This window comes from Solanum tuberosum, unplaced genomic scaffold (assembly GCF_000226075.1).
Source record: "Solanum tuberosum cultivar DM 1-3 516 R44 unplaced genomic scaffold, SolTub_3.0 scf00030, whole genome shotgun sequence".
Classification (NCBI taxonomy): Eukaryota; Viridiplantae; Streptophyta; class Magnoliopsida; order Solanales; family Solanaceae; genus Solanum; species Solanum tuberosum.
Genome location: NW_006238956.1, coordinates 326,636 through 353,306, shown reverse-complemented (window position 1 = coordinate 353,306; position 26,671 = coordinate 326,636). Strand labels below are relative to the sequence as shown.

The following is a 26,671-nucleotide window of genomic DNA, read 5'->3' as shown; positions in this document are numbered from 1 at the left end:
AATCAATCATTAACAAGAAATATCCACTCTATGGGATTCATACTCAACATAACCCATAATATTGGAAGGAACCCTAACTTGAATTGGGGATTTCATCTTCACAATTAGGGGAATTCTAGGGGGCTCCATGGATGGAATAATCCATGGATGAGTAAGATAACATACCCTGGATATAAAGCCCTCACAAAGAATGGAATATTGGAGGAATTAACCTAGGTTGACCCCTTCTTCTTCTTCTTCTTCTTCTACAGAGAGGATTTCTTGATGGGAATTGTGTTCCTTTTGGTGACTTGAAAAAATAATTTGGAATTACTTAATTAAGGGTATAAAGTCTTTATATAGTTGGTATAAACTAGGGTAAAATGACATCACTTAATAACTAATTAATTCTAGAAAGTTCACTTAGCCAAAACATAAACCGGTTTAAAGGACCACACTGCCTCACCTAGAAGACCACACCCACGGGCCATGGGTGGACCAATGGGGTATTCTAGTCTTCCATGGGTTGTGGTCTGTAAGTCCTCTTTTGGGACCCTGATCCACGAGGCCATCTAGGAGGCGTGGAGCCCTCCACGGGGTGTGGGTGCCCTCGTGGGTGCACCTCGTTGGGCAGATTCTTTGGTACTGTTTAGGGTCTTCCTTAAGGACCTTAGGTTTGTCCTTGGGGAGTCGTACCGTGAAGTTCTAACCCTAAACACTTTATTCTTAGTACGGGATGTCAAATCTACTACTCTAACCCTCATGTCAAGCTCTAGTTGACTGACCAAACTATGGGGTGTTAGAATTTCTCCCCCTTGGAAACATTCATCCTCAAATGACAATCTAGGCACTTCTTAGGGTCACGACTCTACACTAGCAACCCATCATGCATGCAACACATCTAAATGCACATAAACAAAGGAGGAACTTCATCTCCAAACTAAACATGCTCAACATACTCTCTTGGAGCTCATATGCAATTTACTCATAAAAAGCATTTATTCAAGGAGGAATCTCTCAACTCCAAACTATGGCATGGTCATATATTTATCTCACGAAATGAAATAGGAAACTCATACTATATGCACTACAACATGAGGAAATAATCATGCTAACTCATTTTCTTTTAAATGATAAGCTTTCATGAACATGCATCATATCAAGAAATCATGGCAACACATAAACACACAATGACCTTGATATCTAAGCACACCATCTCCCCCTTGAGTAAGACTATACGAACTCTTCAAAACATCATACATACTAAAGACAACTTCAAAGTCTAACATATCAAGTTACATAAGACCAAACCCTACCGGAATCTAATAAAGTATGAAACACATACCGGTAGTCACTTAGGAGGTCACTCTTGTTCATCTCTAATTTGAAGAGCATAGAACCTATTCTTCTTTTGAGCATTCTCATCCGGACCACTAGAAGCAACATGCTTATCCTCTCTCCCCTTAGCCTTTAACACTTGGCAATCCCTCATTTTGTGCCTAATTTTTCCACAACCATCCATGTCAGCTAAGCACCTACCATAGTGATTCCTTCCACACTTTGTCCAATTAGGCTAGGTAATGAAGCCCCACTACTTTTTTATTGATTAAACCTAGGGGTATAGGGGGAAGTGACTGGAATATCTTTGTTTGACCCTAGGTCGACCTTGTCCCTCGAACTTTGCATTATAAAAGTTCCCATCATTGTTCCTAGTTCTTTTCGCCTCCCTATTCTTTTCCTTATGTTTTGAATCTTTCATTTTGTGGGCATACACCATAAGACGTTAGATATCCATATCATGAATGAGCATTGTCGTACAACATTCTTTCGCTACTTTGTTGGACACTCCCGTCAAAACCCTGCTCATCATATCCCTCGAATCTGACACCATAGAAGGAGCATACTTCGATAGTTGGGTGAATTTCAAAGAATACTGCTTAACACTCATTATACCTTGCTTAAGGTTAATGAACTCTTCTACCTTAGCTTCCCTTAACTCTCGGGGAAAGAACCTATCAAGGAACACTAGTTTGATCACTTCCCATTCTATTGGACCCGATCCTATCGACCTAGCATCTTTTGATTTTTCATACCACACTTGAGCAACATCTTTCAATTGGTAGGAGGCTAGCTCCGGTTTTTCTACTGAAGTCACCCCATAAAAAAAAGTACCTTATACACATCATCTATACACTCCTTAGGATCCTCTTCCACTTTGGAGCCATAAAAATCCGGAGGGTTCATCCTCATAAAATCCTACACCCTTGAAGCAAGCATACCCATTATTGGGTTCACCGAAGCTACAACCTCTCTATTAGCTTGCGTCGTCACAGTTTTATCTTGAGAACTTGCAAGATTGGGAGCCTTGATCTTCACCTAGCTTTAAACTCTATCTTCTTCTTCAGGTTCTAGACAGAGAAATATTTTAGAGGAGATCTTTTGGGGATTTGGGAATAAATGACTTTACTGGGGAGTTTTAAGGGTTAAAATAGCTTATATAAGTGTACTAATACTATACAAAATGACCTCACTTAATACCCATTGAACTAGGAATTTCAAAAAAATAGCCCTCTTTGGCCAACCTTGTGCCAGGACCTACGGCCACCTTCACGATCCGTCAAGGGCACCACGGCCCTTGAAGGTGCTCGTGGTCTCTCGATCAGTAGCTATGGCACCTTAACTTAACTCCCACATGGTGAATGCAAGACCACAACCATTCCTATGATCCATCTAGGCCTTCACGAGCCGTTAAGTGGCCTTGTGTGGAGGAGGCCAACTTGGGCAACCTTGTGGGCCTTACTACCTCACCACCATGAGTGGCACCACAGGTCGTGGTGGCCACCATGGTTCGTGAAGACCCTTGTGGCAGTGTGGAAAGTGCCCTGGCAAGCTCGGGCAACCTTGGCCCCTTGCCTTGGCCCTTGCCGATTTTCCTTGGTCCATGTCCCTTTTTCCCTTCACGTTTATCTCTAGTTTAGCCTAATAATTTCTAGGGTGTTACAAGTTACTTCCATAATAGTTATTCAGAAGAATCAATTAGTTGAGGGTGATACTTGGGAGCGAAGTACATATGATGTACCGGTAACCTCATATCTTGCCCTACACTTTTATTCTAGATTGAGATTTTAGCTCGTAATGGTTCATTCTGTCGGATTCATGCATTTTAGTTATTCTCAAATTTCCATATGCATGAATTTTCATGAGAACTTGATTTTGATGTTATGATTTAACTTGGACTTATTCTCCATGTTTATGTGCATTATGATGAGATTCACATTCATGTTGGGTTATTAGTGTCTCTTTTACTGTATTTATGCTAGATTGAGTCCCATTTGAGGACGAATGTTTCTAAGGGGGAAATTTTCTAACAACTTTGAAGTTGGAAAGTTCAAAAGGAAAGAGAAGTGCAGAATTTTATTTGATGTAGTGGTCTACGACACAGGTCTATGGACCGGAGGGGGTCTTACGCCTTGTTTGAGTGGAATCGTAGAACTCCAAGTTGATGTTTGGAAAATTAGTTTATGAAGTCTTGGCCCACGTCTTGACTAGACGAACCATAGAATGTTTGACGAGTCGTACGGCTAATATGTAGGGTTGATTCATAAATTAAATATAAGATCTTACTTCTACAAAGGGAAATGACGGGTGTATGTTGGTTCTAAGATTCGTGGGATTGTCTCATATAAAAGATTTAAACTTAATGAAATTAGGACTTTAAGTTGTGTTTTACGGAAGCGATCTAGAGATCATAGGAATTTTGATGGTCCTTATTTATGGTCGTAGGAATTACCCATGAATTTAGGCCATTGTTACTCAACCTAAGATTGAGTAGTATGATCCATAGGAATTTCTACGAGTCATGGGTCACAACCGTGGGATCTTTCTAACAGATTTCATAAATGTTATTTGGGTCTTTTTCTATGCAACTAATAACGATACTACATCTTTTCTCCTATAAAAGATACCCTATAACTTATTTATTCCTAGAATTGCCCATTACCTTTCACTCCACGCAAAATCTCCAAAATCCCCGCAGTTATTTTTCTCTCAACATCAAGTAAGAAGAAACTAAGGTTTCCAAATCAAGGCTCTTATTCCACCATTTTCTGGACAACAAGATTAAGGTATGTAGGGATTTAATCAATGGTTTTCTATTCACCCATTGAGGACCATATAATTCTCAAATTCTCCAATCAAATTTCCTTAAGTTGGTTAGGTATTTATTCAATAATTCAGGGGTTCTAGTTTTATGGATTCAATTGTTTGATTTTGATCATATCATTATAGATTTTACTTAAATACATTCTTCCAATTAAATTCATATGATTGCATGCACGATACATGAATTAGAACATGAACCCTAGGATGGTGTGAATATATAAAGGAGTCATGAAACTATTATTGATGTTTTGATGAATGATATGCATGATCTATGAAAATGAATGTCTTATGATCTAGGTTGTTTTAAGATTAGCATCAACTAAATTGTGAAATGTTTCTAACATTAAGGGATCATGGTTTGGTGAATTGTTTTCTTAAACATGCATGATTTATGATTTAAGGAGCTATTCTATGATGTTTTAAGCTTTGATTGGTTACTAAATTGTGTGTTTCCATGGATGCTGAAATTTTTATGTTTATGACTACTCCATTTTGATTTTACTTAAAACCTAGAGGATATTAAGATGGAGATTTTGATGAACTGCAGGTCATTTATGTGTTTATGTCTCATGCTTGTCATTTTGTGCTTTCCTATAGCAACCTCAAGTCATTTATGACTTGTTGGGTCAGGTAGTTCGGTCACGTGGTCGTTCATTTGGTTTTTATGTGAGTTTTACTGTTTTGGGAACTTTAGAAACTTGAATTGTCAACTTCCATTAGAATTTGAGTAACATGACTTCATAATCTATTTTTGATGATTCCATCTGCTCCAGAAGGGTAATGTTTGGCAAGAAGCATTGTCGGCACAACTCCCAAAGGCTTTCAATGCAAGTGTATGGGATTAAACGTTTTAACTGCCTAAGTTTGACTTTAGTAAATATTCTAAATAAATGATTTCAAATGAGAATTTTGTCAACGTAGTTAGCTTTTTAATGTCAAGGTTGGTCTAAAATAACCCTTCATTTATGTCCCGAGGCTTCTGGGCTAATTGTGAGTCCCTTACTGGAATTTGTCTTAAAATGGAAATTGAATGTAGGACCAACTTTTCATTGAAATGACCTCAGATGGGAATTTTGATGGTTCCATTAAGTATAGAATGTTGTTTTTGATGGGGTAGCATAGTTTGTTTGCACGCACAGGGTTTCGAACGAATCCCAGGGATCCTGTTGAAGTTTTGGGGCCTTAGCTCCTTTTGCTGTCAACTGAGGCACGTACGCGGATGGCAGTAACCCTGGCAAGGGTATTCATGCACTGGTGCCTCATTTGAGGATGGCAACTGGAATGTGTGGTCGCCCCACTGTTATTCAGGCCTATATGGTCTGCGGCAAGGAACTTGAGTTATAAATTTATAATTGCAAAATCTCCCTCGATTTAACTACGATTTAGGTAATTTGAAGTACCACTAGCTCGTAATATTTAGGAATACGTGATGGAGTGGTTGGAGTGTGTCGGCAACACTCTTTTTGATGTAAAATTGGTGCAAGAGTTGCTTCCTTTTCTCTTTTAATTTGAGTTTTCGTTGTGTTATTAAGTTAGCTGAATTTTAAGCCATGAATCATGCTTTACTTTGGGACATAAGTTAAATACATCATTTATGAACTTTTGACTGAGTCAATTTCGAAATTTCAAGTACGAATCCCCCAATTCCTGTTTGACTATAAAAAATTGTCCGTCTCCATTTTTGGTGATTTTGGCATCTAAACTACCGTATTTATATTGTGATCCTAATTTTGATAATGTGACAACGCTCATAGGCCGTTCAAAAGGGAAAATCTCTAGCCTTGTAATTTGGAGCGTGCACGATCAACCTATAGGTAGGCTACAACTTCCTTTATATTTAGACTAAGCATGAATGTGTGAATTCAGGATGATGGGTGTTAGTTTTGGGGGGGGGGGTACCAAGTTATTTATTCTACTCTATCGTGAAACATGATCCAGAGTTTAATAATAGTGTTTCGACGGTAGTACCATGCTGGTAAATAGATGTATGTGTGTTGTAGCATTCTATGTGATTTACTTGTTTTGTTACTTGTTTTAGGGAGCATGTTTTGGCCATATACTAGGACAGACTAGTGTTGCCTAAGACCTATGCATCCTGTGACTGTGGTATGTCTCCAACATCATTTCAGATGGGTAAGGTATTTACAGATCAGAATAGAAGACTTGGGTTTGCTAGTATGACCCTTAGCTTAGGCATTTACGCTTCTTGTTAGCCTTAATTCCTCCTCTTTTTACTTCTCTGGCTTCAATGTATTAATCGAGATGGAATTCCTTCTCGAGATTAGAGTGCTTCTAGCATGGAACCTTTTATGATGTCATTGAGGGTGGACGTCGATCCACAGTGGTTTGGAGCCTACTTGACATCCTTTTAAAAGTTTATACTCTCCCGAGTACTCTTGCTAGCTAGGCTGCTAATACCCCAAGGAGTGGGTTGGCTGGGTAGCCTAGACATATGAAAATCTCTACAAAGTTGACACTCCCCATGAGGCAATTTTGCTAGCATGGTGGTTGGCACCCCTAGGAGTCGATTGTATTGCTTGAATGCCTCGTTTGATAGTCACTCTTACGAGCTAGTCTAGGAGTTGACTGGTTGAGTTGATAGTCATTCTTGCAAGCTGGGCTAGGAGTTATCTAGTTGAGTTAATTGTTACTCTTTCTAGTTGGGCTGGAAGTTGACTGGTTCTTAGTTACTTGGGTTAGGAGGAGCTGAGTAACGTTCCTCGATTCAGATGAGGATTACTTTTTTGTCTTCTAGATTACCTATTATGTGTAATTGTCATGCTTATGGGTATCTGTTTGGGTTTTATTTAACCTTCGCATTAGTGTACCTTCTGGCTTATGGGGTCCAATTAGGTTTAGTTTAGTTGTACTTAGATTTATTTTTTGTATGCTCGTGTGCCTTATTTTCATATCCATTTTTATATCTATTTGTGTGTATATTATATCTATTCTTATTGTTTTTACCTTTCTTGTTTGGTCTGCCTATGATGCCTACTGGGTACCTTGTTTTGGTAGTCATTCTACACTCTGCATCTCTTCATGATACAATTCCTACTACGAGCTACCAACAATGATCGTTTGTGCCATTTGTTACACCTTGTGGATATATGAGATGAGGGTGAGTACTTGGTGTCCTGTATTACCATGTCTCCTTTTTTACATATGTTAGCTTATCTTTTGTCTAGTGGATTTTAGTAGGTGCCATCATGATTTAGGGAGTCATGTCGTGAAAAGTTTTTATCAGAGTGCAAGATTCACCAGTTTCACTCGAACAGAGCTAATACCTAGTAGACTCCTACGAATCAATGCGATGACGTCTCTATCCTATCTTTGGGAGGCTATAGGTTGTCATTAGAATACCTCTTTGTTTTGTCTTATTAGTTTAGTGTATTGTTGGCTTATGAGAATCTCACTTGTTTCACTCTATTCACAGGGTGGTTTGTATACTCTACGAGGCATATTCGGGTGGGGCTCGACCTTTTTTTCTAAGTAGGGGTGCAACACTAGCCCAATTAGAGAGTAGGGTCTGGACCCAGTAACAGATCATCCGGTAGCCCAGGTTCCAAAGCAGTCAGTGGGGCCGGGGCTAGCTCAGTTACCACTCAGACTGACTACGGCTCCAGGAATTTAGGCAACTATTTCCCAACTTTTGACAGTGCTTGGGGGTATGTTGGAGACCCAACACTATCAGTAGTGTAAGTACGGGCAGCTGTACCAAAACGCTTTGGAAATAATCATCCAAGGCTCCTCTAGTGTTCCAAGGGTCAGCAAGGATAGGGTTTCCAACCCTAAACATTAAGGAGGTAATAGTGGTGATTTTTATGTTGCTAGACCTAATTGTGCAAAATGTGGTAGAAAGCATGATGGTAAGTACCTAGTTGTTGAAAGATTGGCCACAAGATGAGAGATTGTCCGATGCTCAAGGTTAAGGGAAGGGAAGATAAGCAAGCTCCTCCAAGCGGCCAAATTCCAATGCTCAAAAGCAAAACCGCTTTTATGCTCTTCAATTCCGAGGTGATCAGGAGGGCTCCCGGTATGTGGTGACCGGTATGTTCAAAGCCTTTTCTATAGATGTATATGCCTTGTTAAATCCCGGTGCTAATTTGTCCTTTGTGATTCTTTTTGTGGACATGAAGTTTGAAATACTCCACGAAGTGTTAGCAGAACCATTTTTGGTCTCTACCCAAGTTGGTGACTCGGTGGTGGCTAAGTGGGTTTATAGAAGTTGAACCATTACCTTGTCCCATAAAGTTACTTTGGTGGATTTGGTGGAGTTAGAAATGTTCTACATTGATATGATTTTTGGTATGGATTGGTTATGTGCATGTTATACCTCTATTGATTGTATGACTCAGGTGGTTAGGTTCCAATTTCCAAATGAGCCTATCATAGAGTGGAATGGGGGAAATTCTATGACTAGAGGTAAATTTGTGTCTTACCTTGAAGCTCGAAAGATGATCTCCAAAGGGTGTATTTACCATCTTGTTAGGGTGAAGGATGTTGAATCCGAAACCCCATCTCTAGAGTCAGTTCCGATAGAGAATGAGTTTCTAGAAGTTTTCCCCGATGATTTGTCCGTTATTCCTCCTAAGTGGGAAGTATATTTTAGTATTGACCTTTACCAGATACGCAACCTATTTCTATTCCTCCTTATGGAAGGGCTCCAGCCGAGTTGAAAGAGTTGAAAGATCAACAAAAAGATTTGTTAGATAAGGGCTTCATCTGGCCAAGTATCTCTCCATGGGGTGCTCCGTTGTGGTTTATTAGAAAGAAGGATGGGTCTTATAGAATATGCATCGATTATTGCCAATTAAAATAAATTGACCATCGATTATCCTCATGTACACACTTAGGTATGATTATGATGTAATGTGAGTAGTTTCCTCACAATATAATGATTCTAAGGTTGAAAGTCTATTCTCACCTATTAAATCTATGAGTTATAGTATGAATTATGTTGTATTGAGTTGTCACGACCCGGACCTATGCCCCGGAAGCGACACGCCATACTTGAACCCGAAGGGTCTCATACAAGCCTCATAGCATGTCATTGTATAAGCTATTCAAAAATATTGTGGAATCAAAACAATACCAAAACAATCAAAATACTCATTAAAACAACGAAAGTCTATTGTCTTACATGGCCATCTAAAACACATCTTGAAACAAAACTAGGGTCATGACCTTTTATAATAGAAAAGACTAAAAATGTTTATCACATGAAAGAAAGGAACATCACTGAAGCATGTGTCCTCAAATGTATAAAGACATACCAATAGCGTTGGTGGAACTCAATCATAGCACTTGAACGAGACGGATAGCAACTCACTTGCCAAAACCTACAGTTGTAGTAAAATAAGAGAAGTATGGGTTAGCACACAAAAATGTATTAAGTATGATGACCATTCAAAAACATGATTTAAAAGAGACATTTTGGTTGGAAACCATGCATTATGCCAATTTTATAAACATCATGTACAATAGTATAAGAGACATAAAATACAAGTATAATCATCATACAAGTCATAACATCACATTTAAACAATCACCTTAAGTAAACCCCAAGCCATACTTTGTGTAATGTATAAATAGCGTCCCATACCACCATCCACACTAAGTACCACATTAAGGTCACCATAAGTGAACTTACCATTCTTCGTTTTTCAGCTTTCCACAATACCCATACCTAAAAGACATAAACATTTCATAAGACTTGACAAGGGAAAATAACTCATAATACAACCCAAGTATAGCATGCATCATCACATTAGACATATAAGAGTCAACATTATTCATTATCTTTATTTAGAGAACTTTCATATATTAGTCATTAAGACCTTAGAGAAATCACTATGACCCTCTCAAAGCCTACTCGTGCAATGCATGGATGGCATCCCATACTACCACCCACACTTCAAAGAACTTCTCAACAAACTACAATGCACATCTCACATGATGGGAATATGCATTAACCGATATAGACCATGAGAGAAAACCATGAAATTCGATGTCATATAACCCCACACCGAAAGAATGTGTCCTACTTGCCTAAGGTAGAACTAGGTACATTTAGCTTAGGTGGATCCACTATCTAGACCTATGCGGGCACATAGTTATGAGGTAAGGAAGATGATCATTGAAACCTGGCCTAAACATCAGGAGAGTTTCCATATAACCAAATCTACTCGGTGCTTAGCCTCCATTCCCATAGAGTATTTCATTACCTTAACATTATTACACATGAGAGGGTGCCATTGGCCTACCGACCCAAAGTTCATTCATTAACACATGAAAGGGAGCCATAAGCCTACCAGTTCAAGGTTCATTAGTTAGGAAAGCTCATTTGACTCCTCCTGAACGGGTGCCATAGGCCTACCGATTCAAGGTTCATCGTCATTATTCATGGAAGGGTACCATAAGCTTACCGATCACAAGTTCATTAACATCCTTAATGGAAGGGTGCCATAAGCCTACCGATCCCAAGGTTCATTACCAACATGTGTGGAATGGAGCCATTAGCCTACCGATCCTTGATTTAACAATCACCAAAACATTCATTTATACAAGAAAAAGATGCATAAGCCTACCCATTCAAGAAATACAATACTATGAAGAACACTTCACATTCCATCATAACATTCATGAGTGTCTAATTGAGAAATAGCCTTTCAACAAAAACACATTTACATTCAGGACATAATCACATTAACTTCATTGGATTCACATTCATAAACAAGATATCATGATAATATTTAAATTCCTCATACTATGTCTTCAAGCCCATTAATCTTAAATCTCAAATCACCAACACACCAACAATTCACTATAATTAAGGCATGGATAATTTTATAATTCAATAACCCAAATTAATTTAGACATATTCCATTCATAAGCTTTCATAATCAACAAACCCAATTCATAAAGGAACAATTTAGGATTTGAGAGAATTCATGGCTTCTTAGAGTATTTTCATCATAAATCACCAATTAAACACTAATACAATTATAATTTGTCATTAAACAACCTTTAAAAACGTTTGAAAAAGGAACCCATGAGTTAAAGTAAAACCCTAGGTTTTTGATGAACATGAAAACTTTGAAAATTACTTTTGAATGGAATCTAGGATTGAAAGCTTCCCCTAGATGAAGGATCACCATACATTTCTTGTGAATCCCGAAGAAATTTTAGGAAGAATACCTTGAATCCATTGCCCTAGCTCCCAGTTCTTCTCCTTTTTCTTTCGGAACTTTTAGAAAGAGGAATACTGAGAGGGAATAACTCTTTTGATTTGATTTGGGTTTTAGAGAAATAAGGATTAAATGACTTGTTTTAAGACTTAAAACTATATATAAAACAATTAAAAACAACCCCACATAATAATTAATTAAAATGAAATTACACAAAAGTCCACAACTTAGGCAGCCCCGTCAGGGACCACGCCCACTTTGACGGGTCGTGAGGGGCATCACGGCTTGTGGTGGTGCCCGTGGTCCCTTGACCAATGTGCCTCTCCACTATGCCAAGCCCTCAAGGGCCTAATGCAAGACCATGAGACCTCTCACGATTCGTGGTCAAGACCACGAGTCGTGGTGATGGTCGTGTTCATGCAGACAGTGTCAAGGCCTTGAGAGCCTTGAATCCCTTGAGCCTAAGTGATCTTCACGACCACTTGTACGGACCATCTAGAGCACAACGGCTTGTGGTGGTGCCCGTTGCCTTTTAGGCAGTAGGCTCCTCAACTTAACTAAATTCCTACCAATCTAAGGCAACCCCATGAGCCTTCCCATGGCGCGTGGTTATGACCACAAGAGGTGAAGTGGCTCGTGAAGGGGTGCCTTGGCTTGGTACCAAACTTGGGCACACTGACTTTCCCACCACGGGTTGCACCACGACTCGTGTTGGCCACCACGGGTCGTGAAGACAATCGTGGTGATGGTAGGCAATGGCTAGGCTAGGTTTTTAGGCAATCTTTGCCCCTAACCATGGCCTTCACCCGAAACCCTTAGGCTTTTCCCTTAACCCTTGACGTTAACCCTTACGTTTAGGCTCTAGTTTAACCTATCATTTTCTGAGTCGTTACATGAGTGTCAAGACATTTTTCCATGAATATGAACTTTAGTCAAGACTTAATATGTAATATATGGGAATTAATGCTTAGCACCGAGTTGATATAAATATGAGATGGAAGCTTTTACACTAGTTGAATCCAGCTTTCCAGATGAGTTCCTTTTACCTTAGTTGAGTCTGAGTTCCCAAAGTATGGATCTCATGAGATGGAAACCTTCTACCTTTGTTGAGTCTGGGTTTCTCGAAGCAATCTGCTTATCCAATAAACTATGTGCCCTCCTAGATTTTAGCTAGTGGATCCACCTAATCTAAGAGTATGGTTCTTCCTTAGGCAGGTATAACAACCACTTTTCGGTGTGGGGTAAACACCGGATTGCGTGGTAAGCTCACATGGTCTTTGTCGGTTAAGGCTTATTCCCCATTATGGTAGAATGCATAAGAAGATGAGTTATGAATTATAGTTACTCAACAAGCTTTACTTAGTACGGGTGGGATTATGGGATCTTATCCATTCATTTCACAAGTATTCTTTGAGGGTATGTATGATATGTTCCTATTATGATATGATGATTTATGAGTTGATTATAGTTATGACTTATGCTTTGACATTATCTTCAAAATGGTATTTTAACTTAGTAAATTTCATGCATTCAACTAAAATGTCCCTTTTAGCATGTTTTCAATATTTTTATGCATGGCTATCATACTTAGTGCATTTTTGTACTAACCCATATTTTCCTACATTTTCCCCAAGTGTAGGGTCCGGTTCTTAAGGCGGTTGTCATTTTATTCAACCTTGGATTCAGTAATTCTCCTTGATTGTTGGTGAGTCCTCATGGTTCGAGGACATAAATTGTCATTTAGTAGTTTCATTCTTGTATTTGACTTTCGGATTATGTTTTATGGGCTGTGACCCTCTTTGATTCAAATATTTTTATCGATGGTTAATTGAGAAAAGTATACACTTCCGCTTTCCTTAATGAAAATTTTGGACTTGAAATGCATTTTTACTATTTATTAGTCTATGTGTATGTTATGATATGCTAAGTGGCTTACATGGGCCCTTTTGGTGTTCTATGTGCCTTGTTACGTCTAGGGGGTACACTTGGGTCGTGACATAGACCCAATCTAATTCTATTATATTAGATGGCTATGATGAGACAAGTGTTATAGACTTCCACTTTTCTTTTATAAAAACTATTGGACATGGACTATTGTTTTACTCTTATTGTTCTATTTCTTATTTATGAGAGCTAACTGGCTTGTATGGATTCTTTCGAGGTTCTATATGTCACCTTACATCTAGGAGGTACCCGTGGGTCGTGAAAAACATGGTAATTAGAGAGCAAGGTTTAGAATGGTCCTAGGATGTCTCATAAGCCACGTCTATTAGAGTCTTGTTCATAAGTGTGAAGCGCGCTACATTTATGATTGAGAGGCTACAGGATAAATAGGAAACTCCACTTCTTTCATTACTCTAAAGTCATGTGATAGAGTTTAATTCTATAAGGTCTCTCTCCTAATCCTTTTCCTACGTTCTTAAGAATATTGCTATCGGAAAAGCTTTTGCTAGAAGGAATGTGAGGGAAGATGTGGCATAAGAACCTCCTCCCAAACTTCTCAAGTTCCGGTCGATTCGTTGACAGAACAAGTATATAATGTGGAGTTTAGGATTCTTTTCAAGTGTTGCCCCAAGCCGTGATGGCCTAAGCCAACACGGAGGTTGCAATTCCCACAAGCCCGAATGTAAGTTTGATGACTTTAGAGTGAGGGACTTCACTAGGTTGAATCATCCAAAGGTCCATGGCTCAAATGTTTAGGAAGATCCTCAAGTGTTCATGGATGAGTCTATATGGTTTTAATGATCATGGGAGTGATGCCGGTGGAAAAGGTGGAGTTGGCCGCTTATCAATTAAAAGAAGTTGCTCAAACTTGGTTTAACCAATGGAAAGAAGGGAGACCAGAAGATGCGGGTCCTCTTGATTTGGAGAAGTCTAAGGTGCTTTAGTTCATCAACCTTTGATAAGGGAGTATGAGTGTGAGTGAATATTATCTAAGGTTCACACAACTATCTAGATATGCTCTAACAGTGGTTGCTGATTAAAGAGCAAGGATGAGTAAGTTTGTTTTGAGTGTGTCTGCAATTATTGTTAAAGAGTGTCGTACCACCATGTTTATTAATGACATGGACATCTCTGGTCTCATGGTGCATGCACAACACATTGAGGAGGAGAAACTTAAGGAAAAGTCTAGGGAGGTAAAAAGGGCTATGACCGATGATAGTAATTTCTCTCATGCAAGGCCAGATGGACATTGTTGTCCTAGATTTCGGCAAAGGTTTTCCTGTCAAGGTTCCTCCAATACTCCTCCTAGGTTTAACAAAGATAGGGTGTCTAACCCTAAGTCTGAATGAGGTAATGGTAGTGGATCTTTCTTTTCCATGTCTAAGTGTACTAAGTGTGGAAGAAGCATGATGGTAAGTGCCCAGCCGACACAGATTGTTGCTTTAGTTGTGGAAAAAGCGGTCATAAGATAAGGGATTTCTAAATTCTTAGGGCAAAAGGAAAAGAGGGAAAGTAAGCTCCTCCTAGTGGTTCGGGTTCCAATGCTCCTTAGCAAAACAAATTCTATATACTTCAGACTAATGGTGAGCAAGAGAGTTTTCCCAATGTGGTTACCAGTCTGTTAAATGTTTTCCAACTCGATGTTTATGCGTTGCTTGATCCCGGTGCTAACTTGTCTTTCGTGACGCCATATGTGACTATGAGGTTTGATGTTCTTCGGATGTGTTGTCAGAACCTTGTCCTATATCTACTCCCGTTGGTGATTCTATTGTGGCTAAAAGGGTCTATAGGAAGTGTCCCGTTTCCTTTTCCCATAAAGTTACTCTTGTTTACCTGGTAGAGCTTGATATGTTAGACTTTCATGTCATCCTTGGTTGGATTGGTTGCATTCATGTTATGCTTCTATTGTTTGTAGAGCTTGTGTAGTCAAGTTCCAGTTTCCAAATGAGCCTATCCTAGATTGGAAAGGGGGAAATTTTGTGCCTAAGGGTCAGTTTGTCTCTTGTCTTAAAGCTAGAAAGATGATTTCTATGGGTTGCATTTATCATCTAATAAGAGTGAGGGATGTTGATTCCAAAACCCTTACTTTTATGTCGGTCCTCGTTCTGAATGAGTTTCCAGAAGTTTTCCTAGATTATTTGCTCGGTATTCCTCCCGAAAGGGAAATAGACTTTTGTATTGACCTTCTCCCAGATACACCACCTATTTGTATTCATCGTTATAGAATTACTCCGGTAGAAATTAAGGATTTAAAAGAACAATTGAAAAATTTGTTTGATAAGGGTTTCATCCTACCAAGTATCTCTCCATGGGGTGCTCCAGTCGTATTTGTTAGAACGAAAGATGACTCTCTTTGTATGTGTATTGACAATCGTCAGTTGAACAAGGTGGCTATTAAGAATAGGTATCCTCTTCAAGGATAGATGATTTGTTTGGCCAATTTCTAGGAACAAGTTACTTCTATAAGATTAATCTTCGATCGGTTATCACCTATTGAGTGTGAAAGATGATGTTATTCCAAAAACAACTTTTAGAATGCAGGATGGTCATTATATGTTTTTGTTAATGTCATTTTGGTTGACTAATGCTCCGGCGACATTTATGGATATGATGAATATGGTGTTTAGATAATACCTTTATATGTTTGTGATTCTGTTCATTGATGATATATTCATCTATTAGAGAAGTGAGAATGACTATATTGATCATTTTAAGATTTTGTTGCAATTTCTCAATGACCAACAACTCTTTACTAAGTTTAGTAAATTTGTGTTTTGGCTAAGGTCCGTAGCTTTTCTTTAGCATATTATTTTATGAAAGGGTATTGGGGTAGATCCTAAGAGGACAGATGCATTCAAGAGTTGGCCCAGAACTCTAACTCCTTCGTATATTACGAGCTTATTGGGTTTGGCCGGTTAATATAGAAGGTTTTTTTAGGGATTTTCCTCAATTATCTATCCTTTGACGACTTTTAAGAAGAGTTTGGTAGAGTTGAATGATAGGCTTACTTCTCCTACGTTGTTGACTTTAGCAAAATGTGTGAATGGTTTTGTTGTTTATTTTGACGCCTCGAGAATTGGGTTAGAATGTGTGCTTAACCAAAATGGGGAAGTTATTTCCTATGCCTCAAGGCAATTTAAAATTTATGATTAGCATTATCCTACCCATGACCTTGAATTAGCGGAGGTTGTTTTTACCTTAAAGATTTGGGGGGATTATTTTTATGGAGTTCATGTTGATGTATTCACCGACCATAATAGTTTGCAATTTGTGCTTAACCAAAAGGATTTGAATCTTCGTCAAAGAACTTTGCTTGAGTTATTGAAAGATTATGACATGAGTGTTCTTTATTACCCCGGTAAAGAAAATGCCGTCGCAAATGCAGAGGCGTATCCAGGATCTCAAGAACATGGGGGCACCATTATCTTCAAAATAGACAATTAATTCAATTATATAAATTTTACGGTGAGAACAAGTTGACGAGCAAGTAGGTAGTAGCAATCTTTATATAGTAATATATTAGCAAAAAACATCATTCACTTACAATTGTCCTCGACGAGTTTTCATATTTTGAAAACGGTCAATAATGGCATAATTACTTATATTTTTAAATATACTATGCTCTATTTAGCAAACTAAACAACCATTCAAAAGATCTTCATCCATCCTATTACGCAAATCATTCTTTATGTACTTCATTGATGAGAATGCTCTTTCCACGCTTGCGGTAGCAACATGAATAATCAAAGTTAGCTTCACAAGTAGATACACAAGTGACCAAGTTTGATCTAGTTTTGTCTCTATCATCACTTTTGCAAGATCCTTGATTCCCTTCAAGTTGAGAAACTTGCTATCACACTTTTGAGCATAGACAATAAAATCATCGAGTTGAAAATTGTGCTCCCGAAGCTCTTTATTACCAAACTCACTTGGATAGTACTCGGCTAGTTTCATTATCCTATCCTTGTGAAAATTAGCAAATGAATCAACCGGACTCAAACTAGTCATACCAAGGAGCAAGTCACTAGTCACCACATCAAAACGATTATTGAGTTCTTGAAGTGCCAAATCAATGATGGCATAAAATACTTCCACACGAAAGTGATGTAAATATGAAATATTGGACCTCTTACGCTTTGACTTCCCATTATAGTAGCCTTCATTCATTTTGGGAATTGAAATACCATGTTTACCACAAAATAAGCTAACCTCATCCATCATAGAGTCCCATTCATCCTCTCTCATCATTTGCAATCGTTTCTTTGAAAGGTCAAGCAATCCCATAGCATTAACGATATCTTGATCTTTCCTTTGTAAAACTTTATTCAACTCATTCGTCAATAGCAACACCTTAAACATCAAGTGCAACATAATGACAAACTCAAATTCATGAATCTTGCTCAAAAGATTTTCCGCCACAAATCTATCAAGATGATATGGACAATCACGTTTCATATCCTTAAGCACATTAACAATTGAAGAAAAAAGAATCAAGAAATTGTCCAAGGTTTTAAAATGAGACCCCCAATGAGTATCACTCGGTCGTTGGAGGCCACGTTCTTGATTCAAACCTTGCCCTGTATGAACTTCTCCAAATTTAAGCAACTCTTCCAACTTATCTTCTTGATGTTGTCGAAGTGAATCTTTGCGTTTAAATGAAGCTCCAATAGTATTCTAAATATTAGTGAGAATATAAAAAAAAATTATCCACATCCGAATTCTTTTTGGAAAGACCTACAAGTGCCAATTGCAATTGGTGAGCAAAGCAGTGAATAGAATATGCAGGTGACGTATCTTGTAAAATCAAAGACTTGAGACCATTTATTTCCCCTTGCATATTACTAGCCCCATCATAACCTTGACCACGTATTTTGGATGTACATAATGAGTGATCCAAAAGCAAAGAATAAATTGCCTTTTTAATGATTGAGAAGATGTATCATTTACGTGGACAATACCCAAGAATCGCTCTATCACCATTCCTCTTTTGTTGACATATCTCAAAATTAGAGCCATTTGCTCCTTATGAGAAACATCCTTTGATTCATCAACTAATATTCCAAAATAATCACCGTCCAAGTCTTCAGTGATAGCCTTAGTTGTTTCTTTAGCACAAGCCTCCACAATATCTTTTTGAATTGTCAGACAAATCATCATATCATTTTGTGTAGCATTACCTAATATTACTCTTCCCACATCAAAACTTCTATCCCCATACCATTCAAAAGTTCAAGAAAAGCACCCTTATATTTGGAACCTTCACTTTCATCATGTCCACGAAATGGAAATCCCGATGTCAAGAGAAATCTTGCTACATCAATTGAGGCATTTAAACGCATCCGATAATCACTTCTTGCCTTTTCACTTTGCTTGTCAAAAAGAAGATTGGATCGATTGTCGTTGGTTTATCAAATCTTGCATCCTATTGAAACATTTATGATGGATACTATTTACCTTACCAACATGTTTTTTGAATCTTTCTAAAGCTTTGTTCCAACACCTAAAACCAGCTCTTGTAAATGAATCTCCGACATTTCCATGACTTTCAAGTTCATTCTTGAACAAATAACAACACAAACAAAATGTCGCGTCTGCTTTAATGCTATATTCCAACCATTGAGATCTTCTCTTAAACCAAGTTGGTCGAAATTGATCCAAACTTAGTTTTAGGGAAGCTATGATCAATAGGTTGACATGGTTTTTTTTGAATGTAATACCTCCTTACCGCATCTCGAATATTAGGACCATAAGATGAAATAGGCATTCGATCTTTGGGATCTGCTTCAAGAGATTTAAAATCAAGCATATTATCCGTATTTGAAAGTGGAAAAGAATTTATATGTCTTTGAACTGCCGGAGCAACTTGTGAACTCACAAATGGTTAATTAGAGCTAGAACTTGGTTGGCCATCTTTTGGCTTTGGTAACTTGATGAGAAACTTATCCATTTGTGATTTGATGATTTGAATGTAAGAATTATTTTACCTACAAAATTAAATATTCACACTTCTATTCAATCTTATCAAAACAAATAATTTTTTAAAAAAATGTTAAGCACAAATAACAAGTTTACTAGTAAAAGAATCACAATTATTAGATAACTATTTAGAAATCAAGAAATTCTTATAAATTTAATTATTCAAGCAATCAAATAATGGCACCACTTCATAAATCAAGAAAAACATATCAAACAAATGAAGTACATTAATAAAATAATTTTATTTAATTTTTAGATAGCATACCTTGTTAATTGTTCTCAAATCTCACTTCTACTTCACCATGAACAACAAAGTGGAATGAAACAAAAAGAAGAACAATATGATGTAGTTACTCTTTTTTACCTATTAGTTTAGGGCTTTGAAAAGTGAAAAGAAAAATTTTAAAAAAATAAATAAGAAAAATGTCTAAAGAAGGAAATGAGAAAAAGAAAGTAAAAAATATAATTTGACTTTATTGACACTTCTAGCTTAAGGTCTAGACATAGCTAATGCAACCTAAAAATATGGGTATTTAAACCTCTTTTATTTATAAATTATTAAAAGATCTATGAAAAGTGGCACATTTTGTTATATTAATTAAAATTAAAATATTAATGTGGATAGAAAAATTTGAACCACAAATCTATAAGTTATGCACCCCCTATTTGTACATACTTATCAATATACTAGAGTATTCTTTTTAACCTTGGGTTCAACAATACAAATTTTAAAAAGATAATTAGAAAAATAGTAGTATTATATAGGGGTTAGGAAGGGGAGGATGGGTGCATGTGAACCCACTCCCCTTCATATACATACGCCTCTGCGCAAATGCTCTTAGTCGATTATCTATGGGTAGTGTTTCCTATATAGAGGAAGATAAGAAAGAGTTGGTTCGAAATGTTCGAAGATCTACCCGGTTGGGTGTTCAGTTAATGGCTCCACCAAGGGTTCTGTTATGTATTGTTCATAATGGCTCATAATCATCTTTTGTGGTGGATGTGAAAGTTTAGCATGGTCTTGATCCAATTTTGGTAGAATTTAAAGAAGCGGTGGTTAAGAAATCCGTTGAGGCTTTCTACCAGGGGGAAGATGGGGTCCTTAAATATCAAGGTCATTTTTGTGTTCCAAATGTGGATGACTTGAGGGAAAAGATCGTGCCAGAAGCCCATAGTTCTCGATATTCCATTCACCCGGGAGCCACGAAGATCTACTGTGATTTACGGGGAGGTCTGCACGCATAGTCTATGTCTTTAGGTTACACTAACATAAGGGCATCATAGTTCTAGGCAACCTCAAAGAACACTTGTGCAATGCATCCCATTATACCCTTCACCCTAAGCATAACTTTGAAGTCATCCTAGTCATGTTTACCCTACTTTTGTTTCATTATTCACTTATCTTCTCATAACTAAGGGAATCTCTCGAATTTAGTCAACTATAGTAAGGAAGGTAGCTATGGCACAATCCTATCTTAACTTACTCTATTTAGTAACCCTAGGTCATGCTTGTGCAATGCAATCATATCATCCCATAATACTAATCTTGCTAAGTATTGCTTTTAGGTCCTCTTACTAACCCTTGTTGGTTTGGAACCTAGTTCCACTCTTCATCTTTAGAACACTATGAGGTACTCTCTTAAGCACATCTTAGTTCATTTATAACTTGACTTGTATGAGATACCCCTTTCAATATGTCTAAGTCCATCATTAGCATGGATACTATGAGGTACTTACTAAGTATGTCTATGCCCATAACACTTTGAACTCTATGAGATACTCTCTAAAGTCTGTCTAAGTTCCTCCTTCAGATGGACCCTATGAGATACTATCTTATGCATTTCTAAGCCCATCTATACTTTAGAACACTATGAGTTACTTCATTAAGTAAGTCTTAGTTCATAATGCTTTGAACAGTACGAGATGCTTCTCAAGCATGTCTTAGTTCATTATGCTTTGAACCCTACAAGATGCTTCTCAAGCATGTCTTAGTTGATGGATATGGAGATTCCTACTACGAACCTTTACTCAACTACGTGAATGATCCCATCTCATGAGATCTAACTATGGGAAAACCCACACTCTACTACGTAAGAGTTCCCCCTTGAACTTGGATAGTCCTCACATCAACTAGGTGTGGTTCTCCTTTCTACTTGGAGCCCAGACCCTTTCTTCTGTGACACTTCATCTCATTGTCAATATCCACTTGGATCCAAGCATACACCCCAAGGTTTACTTGTTAAGCCTTGCTTAACACTCATATCTCATGGAAAAATGTCATTGACAATCAATCCATGCTCAAGTGATTCTATCACATCATACATTCAAGCTTTCATAAGGTAGGTTAGGTGAGTATAGGCCTTTCACCATAATCCAACCTATTAGACTTCTATTCTCTTTTAGAATTTACTCTCAAAGACTTTACATCAATAGTTAATCATATTAGCTTCACCCTAACTATCATGATCATAACCTTACTCTCAAGGTTTCTCTCTTAATCTCTTATTTATAGCTAGACTTCAAGGTTTTCTATTGATAACCCTCATTACTAAGTGATTCTTGTCATAATTGACCATAAAGGTTCAAAATCAACATTACAAACCAAGATCAATCGTAATCAATTAGTTCTAGTTCACTTCATAATTAGGAGATCCTAACTTTGATCAATTTCCATACAAAGCATTAATTCAAGAAGGTCACTCATGAACCTTCAAGTTCACCTCTAATTGCATCAACCCACAAATCATGCATTTCAACAAGAAAACTAGGGTTAACCATTAGGATCACATATTTTCATAATATAATCACTAAACAAAGATAAATAAATCATAAATGGGTGATATCCACTAGTTTGGAATCACACCCACACACTACCCACAATGCAAACTCAACCCTAACTCAAATTTGGGTTTTGACTTTCAATTGGGGGACAACTATGGGGGTTCCATGGGTGGAAGAACCCATGGATGAATAAGCTTCACATACCTTAGATCAAAGCCTTCAAGAAAGCTCTCAACAATGGAGGTTGTACTGGACCAAATCTTCAAGCCCTAGCTTCTTCTTCAATCCATAGAGAGAGAATTATTTGAGAGAGGGGGAATGGGGGGTTTTGATTCTAACTGACTTAATAGGGTGTTAAAAGACTTTTAAAATAGTTAAACAGGTGTATGAAACCCACGACCCCATAATTTAATTACACGTCTAGGCATTTACCCAAAAACCCTCGACTAGGCAGCATGGTGCCATGCACCACGCCCCTCTCTGCGGGCCGTCATGGACACCACTGCCTGTGAAGTTGCCCGTGGTCCCTTGACCAGTGTACCACCTTGACCTCCCTAGCTCATAAGGAACTAAAGCAAGACCATGGGCCTTCCCACGAGCTGTGGTCTTGATCACGGGTCGTGAAGTGGTTTGTGGTTCCTTAGGTAGTAGCTAGCATTCTTGGACCACACTTACATGAACCTAAGGGAACTTCACGGACCCTTTCATGGTCCGTGGTCATCACCACTGCCCGTGAAAGTGGCCGTGGTCCCTGGGAAATGTCCTACCAAGATTGGGTAGCCTTGCCCCCCCCTTGGCTAAGGCTTGCCCTTTCTCTTGGCACATGCCCTTCCAAAACTAAAACAATACTCTAAAAGGTCTTCTAAGCTACAATGTCTAACCCATTCCTTAACGTTCAACCATTAAACCCTCATTCTAAACACTAAAAGTCTCATCTACGACTCAAATCTTCAACAACACCCTCTAGAACACTAATTCATGGCTCTAGTTTAATCTACTAATTTCCAGGGTGTTACAATATCTCCCCCTTAGGAATATTCGTCCACAAATGACACTTCTAAACACTTCTTAAAGGAAACGACTCAAGACTAGCAGCCAATCGTGCATGCATTATTTCTAAATGCACACACCCAAATTAGAAAACATCCACTCCAAGCTAAACAACTCAATACAACACACAAGGGGGGGTAGAAACTACTCCTACCAACCCAAAATACATGGAACTCTATCTCTACTAATTGTCAAGAAGGAACTACCATCTCCTAGCTCAAACATGTTAAAAATACATTCATGGAGCCTAAAAGGAATTTACTCTCAAAAAGCATCTATTCAAGGATGAATCTTTCAACTCCAAGCTAAAGCAATCTCATAATAATCTCATGCGGTCTATGTGCAACTATACTCTTGTCACGATCCAAAAGAACCCCTTAGTCGTAACATGGCGTAACTGACCCCGAAGGGGTCGCATACAAGCCCTTAGCACATTCATAACATAAGATAATAGAAAAATACGGGAAAATTTGAAACTTCACAATCGAAGTCTTATCTAATAAAAACAATAAGCGGAAGTCTTTCTATACACTTTGTCTCAAACCATCTATTTAAAACTCAAGAATAAAACTCATTGGGACGCAGCCCATACAAAGTCTAAAACATGAAAATAAAGAGATAAGTGAAATGTGGTTGTTGTCTTCGAAGCTATGAGGACTCACCAATTCTTCAACTCTTCTAACTCCTTGAAACTTTAGCCTCCAATAGCAACTCAAAGCTCCAACCCTACATTTGGTTAGAATGTAGGCAATATGCGTTAGTACAAAAGGTACTAGGTATGAAAGCTAGCACAACATCGTAAAAGCATCTCCAAATGGTTAGTAAACATAAGACATAAGCATAAGAGACAATAATATAAATATAAGCATAAATGTCCAACATAAGCATCATATAATACAAGTCATCCGAAAACTTAGTAAATGAGCATAGGAGATCATCATATTCATGCCAAGGTCTCTCTACTTAGATCTAAAAGGATACACACCTTAACCCTAAGTCTTTCATATTACAAGAGAACTACTTCACAAGCCACCTCCAAGTATACTTGTGCAATGCAATGATAGCATCCCATACTACCATCCAAGCTATGTACCTCTCTTTGGTCATTCTTGGGCATAGTCCACCTTCATATTTAAGACCTAGGTTTTCAGGTCATCTTAACATAGTCTATATTCATGGTTCACTCTAAAGATTATCTATGCCATAAGGGTACCATACTTCTAATTAACCCTAAGACACACTTGTGTAATGCATGAAAGGCATCCCATACTACCCTTCACACTAAGCATAGCCTTGAAGTCATCCTAGTCATACCCACCCTACTTTGGCCTCCTTATTAACTTCAGTCTCTTAACTAAGGAATCTCACACCTTTAGTTAACTATAACTAGGAAAGACAACTCTAGTCCAATCCTATCTCAATGCTTCTCTTTAATAACCCTAGGTCATACTTTGTGCAATGCACTCTTAGCAACCCTTCAAACTAATCGTGCTAAGTATTACTTTTAGGTCCTATTACTAGTTTTTCTTTGTTTGGAACCTAGTTCCCCTCTTTATATTTAGAACCCTATGAGGTACTCTCTCTCAAGCACATATTAGTTCATTATTAGGTTGAACCCTAGGAGATACTATCTTAAGTATGTCTAAGTTATCTAAAACACATGGACACTATGAGATACTTCTTTAAGCATGTCTAAGTCCATATATTCTCATGAACACTATGAGATACCACTCTTGGTATGTGTAAGTTCATTACACTTATTAACACTATGAGATACCACTCTCGGTATGTCTAAATTCATCACACTCATAAACCCTACGAGCTACTTCATTAAGTAAGTATAAGTTCATTATGCTTAGGACACTATGAGATGCTTCTCAAGCATGTCTTAGTCCTTAGGATATGGAGACCTCCACTAGGAAACGTTGACTCAACTACGTAAAGGATCCCGTCTCATGAGACCTAACTTTGGGAGAACCCACACTCTACTATGTAAGAGTTCCCCCTTTTACTAGGATAGTCCTCACAGCTACTAGGTGTGGCTCTCCTTTCTTCTTGGAATCCAGACCCCTGTGACACTCTTTCTCATTGTCATATCCACTTGGAGCCAAGCATACACCCCAATGTTTACTAGTTAAGCCTTGCTTAACACTTTTCTCTCATGGAAGGATGTCCTTGACAATCCATCCATGCTCAAGTGATTCAATCACTTTCATCTATCAAAGGCCTAGATCTATAGCCAACACAACAACCTAAGAACACAATATAAAACAATACAAGTCATAGTCATAGGCCATTCTATTCATGCTTCATCACAAACTCAATTCATTCTATCCTTATTCACATCTAAATTACAAGATACTAAAGTAATAGGTTTCTTTTAAGCAATTCTCATCACATTCCTCACTACTAGGTGAACCTAGCCATAATTCATCTTCAAGGTTCAATTCAAACTTTACAAATCAAGATCAACCCTAATTAACAAGGTCTAGTCCAATTCACATTTACATGATCCTAAATATGATCAATTAACATTCAAGACATTGAAATAGGAAGATCAATTTAGAACATTCAATCTTGCCTCTAATGGCCTAAGCCTACAATGATCACCTTCATAAACTTAAAATAGGGTTCATCAAAGAATCCACATGAAAGCATCATGTAATCATAATAAAAACATAATCCAAACATAATTGAATGCTATCCACTAATTTGGAATCACAATCAAGTCTTACCCATAATGTGATCACAACCCTAGTTAGATTGGGGTATTTTGGATTCATAATTGAGGGATATCTATGGGGGATCCATGGGTGGAAGAACCCATGGATGAAGGAGCTTTATATTCCTTCAATCAATTCCCTAAACAAAGCTTGAATCCCTGAAGAAAATATCCCTAAGATGCTGCCTCCCTCTTCTCTTCTTCTTCTATTCTTGAAGGGGAAATATATTTGGAGGGGAGTTGATTTGTTATAATGACTTGGGGTTATATAGTTAGGTTTAGTTAAGTAATTAACTAAATAATCACCCCTCCTAACCCCTAGCAAAATAATTAACTCGAATTAAGACCCCCAATTTAAAAACTTAAAACTCGAAAAAGGTGGTTACCAACGGCAACCACCTATGGGAGGTTGGTGGAACCACTATCCGTGCTGCGCCTCCATTGTTCCTTTCAGAGTGGGGTGCTAGGGAAGCCTTGGTGGGGAGACTAAGTCTCAACCCACGAGCCTTACCCACACCCGGTCACACTAGTGACGACCTGTAACGACTCGGAAAATGATAGAGTGAAACTAGAGCCTCACATGTGAGTTTGGAGTCGAGAACTTAATGAAATGATTATATTTGAATTTGACCCAAAAAGTTCTTAAAAATGTGCTTCGAAAGTTACCGGAAACTTGTTTAGCTGTATATAAAAAGATCCGTTTCGTTTTTCGAAAATCCGACTTCATATTCTTGTTTAGGGGGTCAAATTGAGTGGGAAATGGGTCTAACCCAAATTTTAGAGCAACCGTATCAAAATCCGAAATTTCCAAGTGAAGCCTTTTTCGAGGGTCTACTTTGAAGGGTCATATCTCCTAGCACACGAATTATTT

General features: G+C 38.0%; 1 protein-coding gene across 1 annotated transcript; it reads right to left on the bottom strand.

Moving 5' to 3' along the window:
* Nucleotides 1-16,898: 16,898 nt before the first annotated feature.
* Nucleotides 16,899-18,610, bottom strand: LOC107059640 (uncharacterized). Its single transcript, XM_015306359.1, has 3 exons — nucleotides 18,490-18,610; nucleotides 18,219-18,400; nucleotides 16,899-17,945 (listed from the first exon to the last, which is right to left on the bottom strand). Exons 1-3 carry the CDS (start codon nucleotides 18,608-18,610, stop codon nucleotides 16,899-16,901), a joined length of 1,350 nt encoding a protein of 449 aa, XP_015161845.1.
* Nucleotides 18,611-26,671: the final 8,061 nt, after the last annotated feature.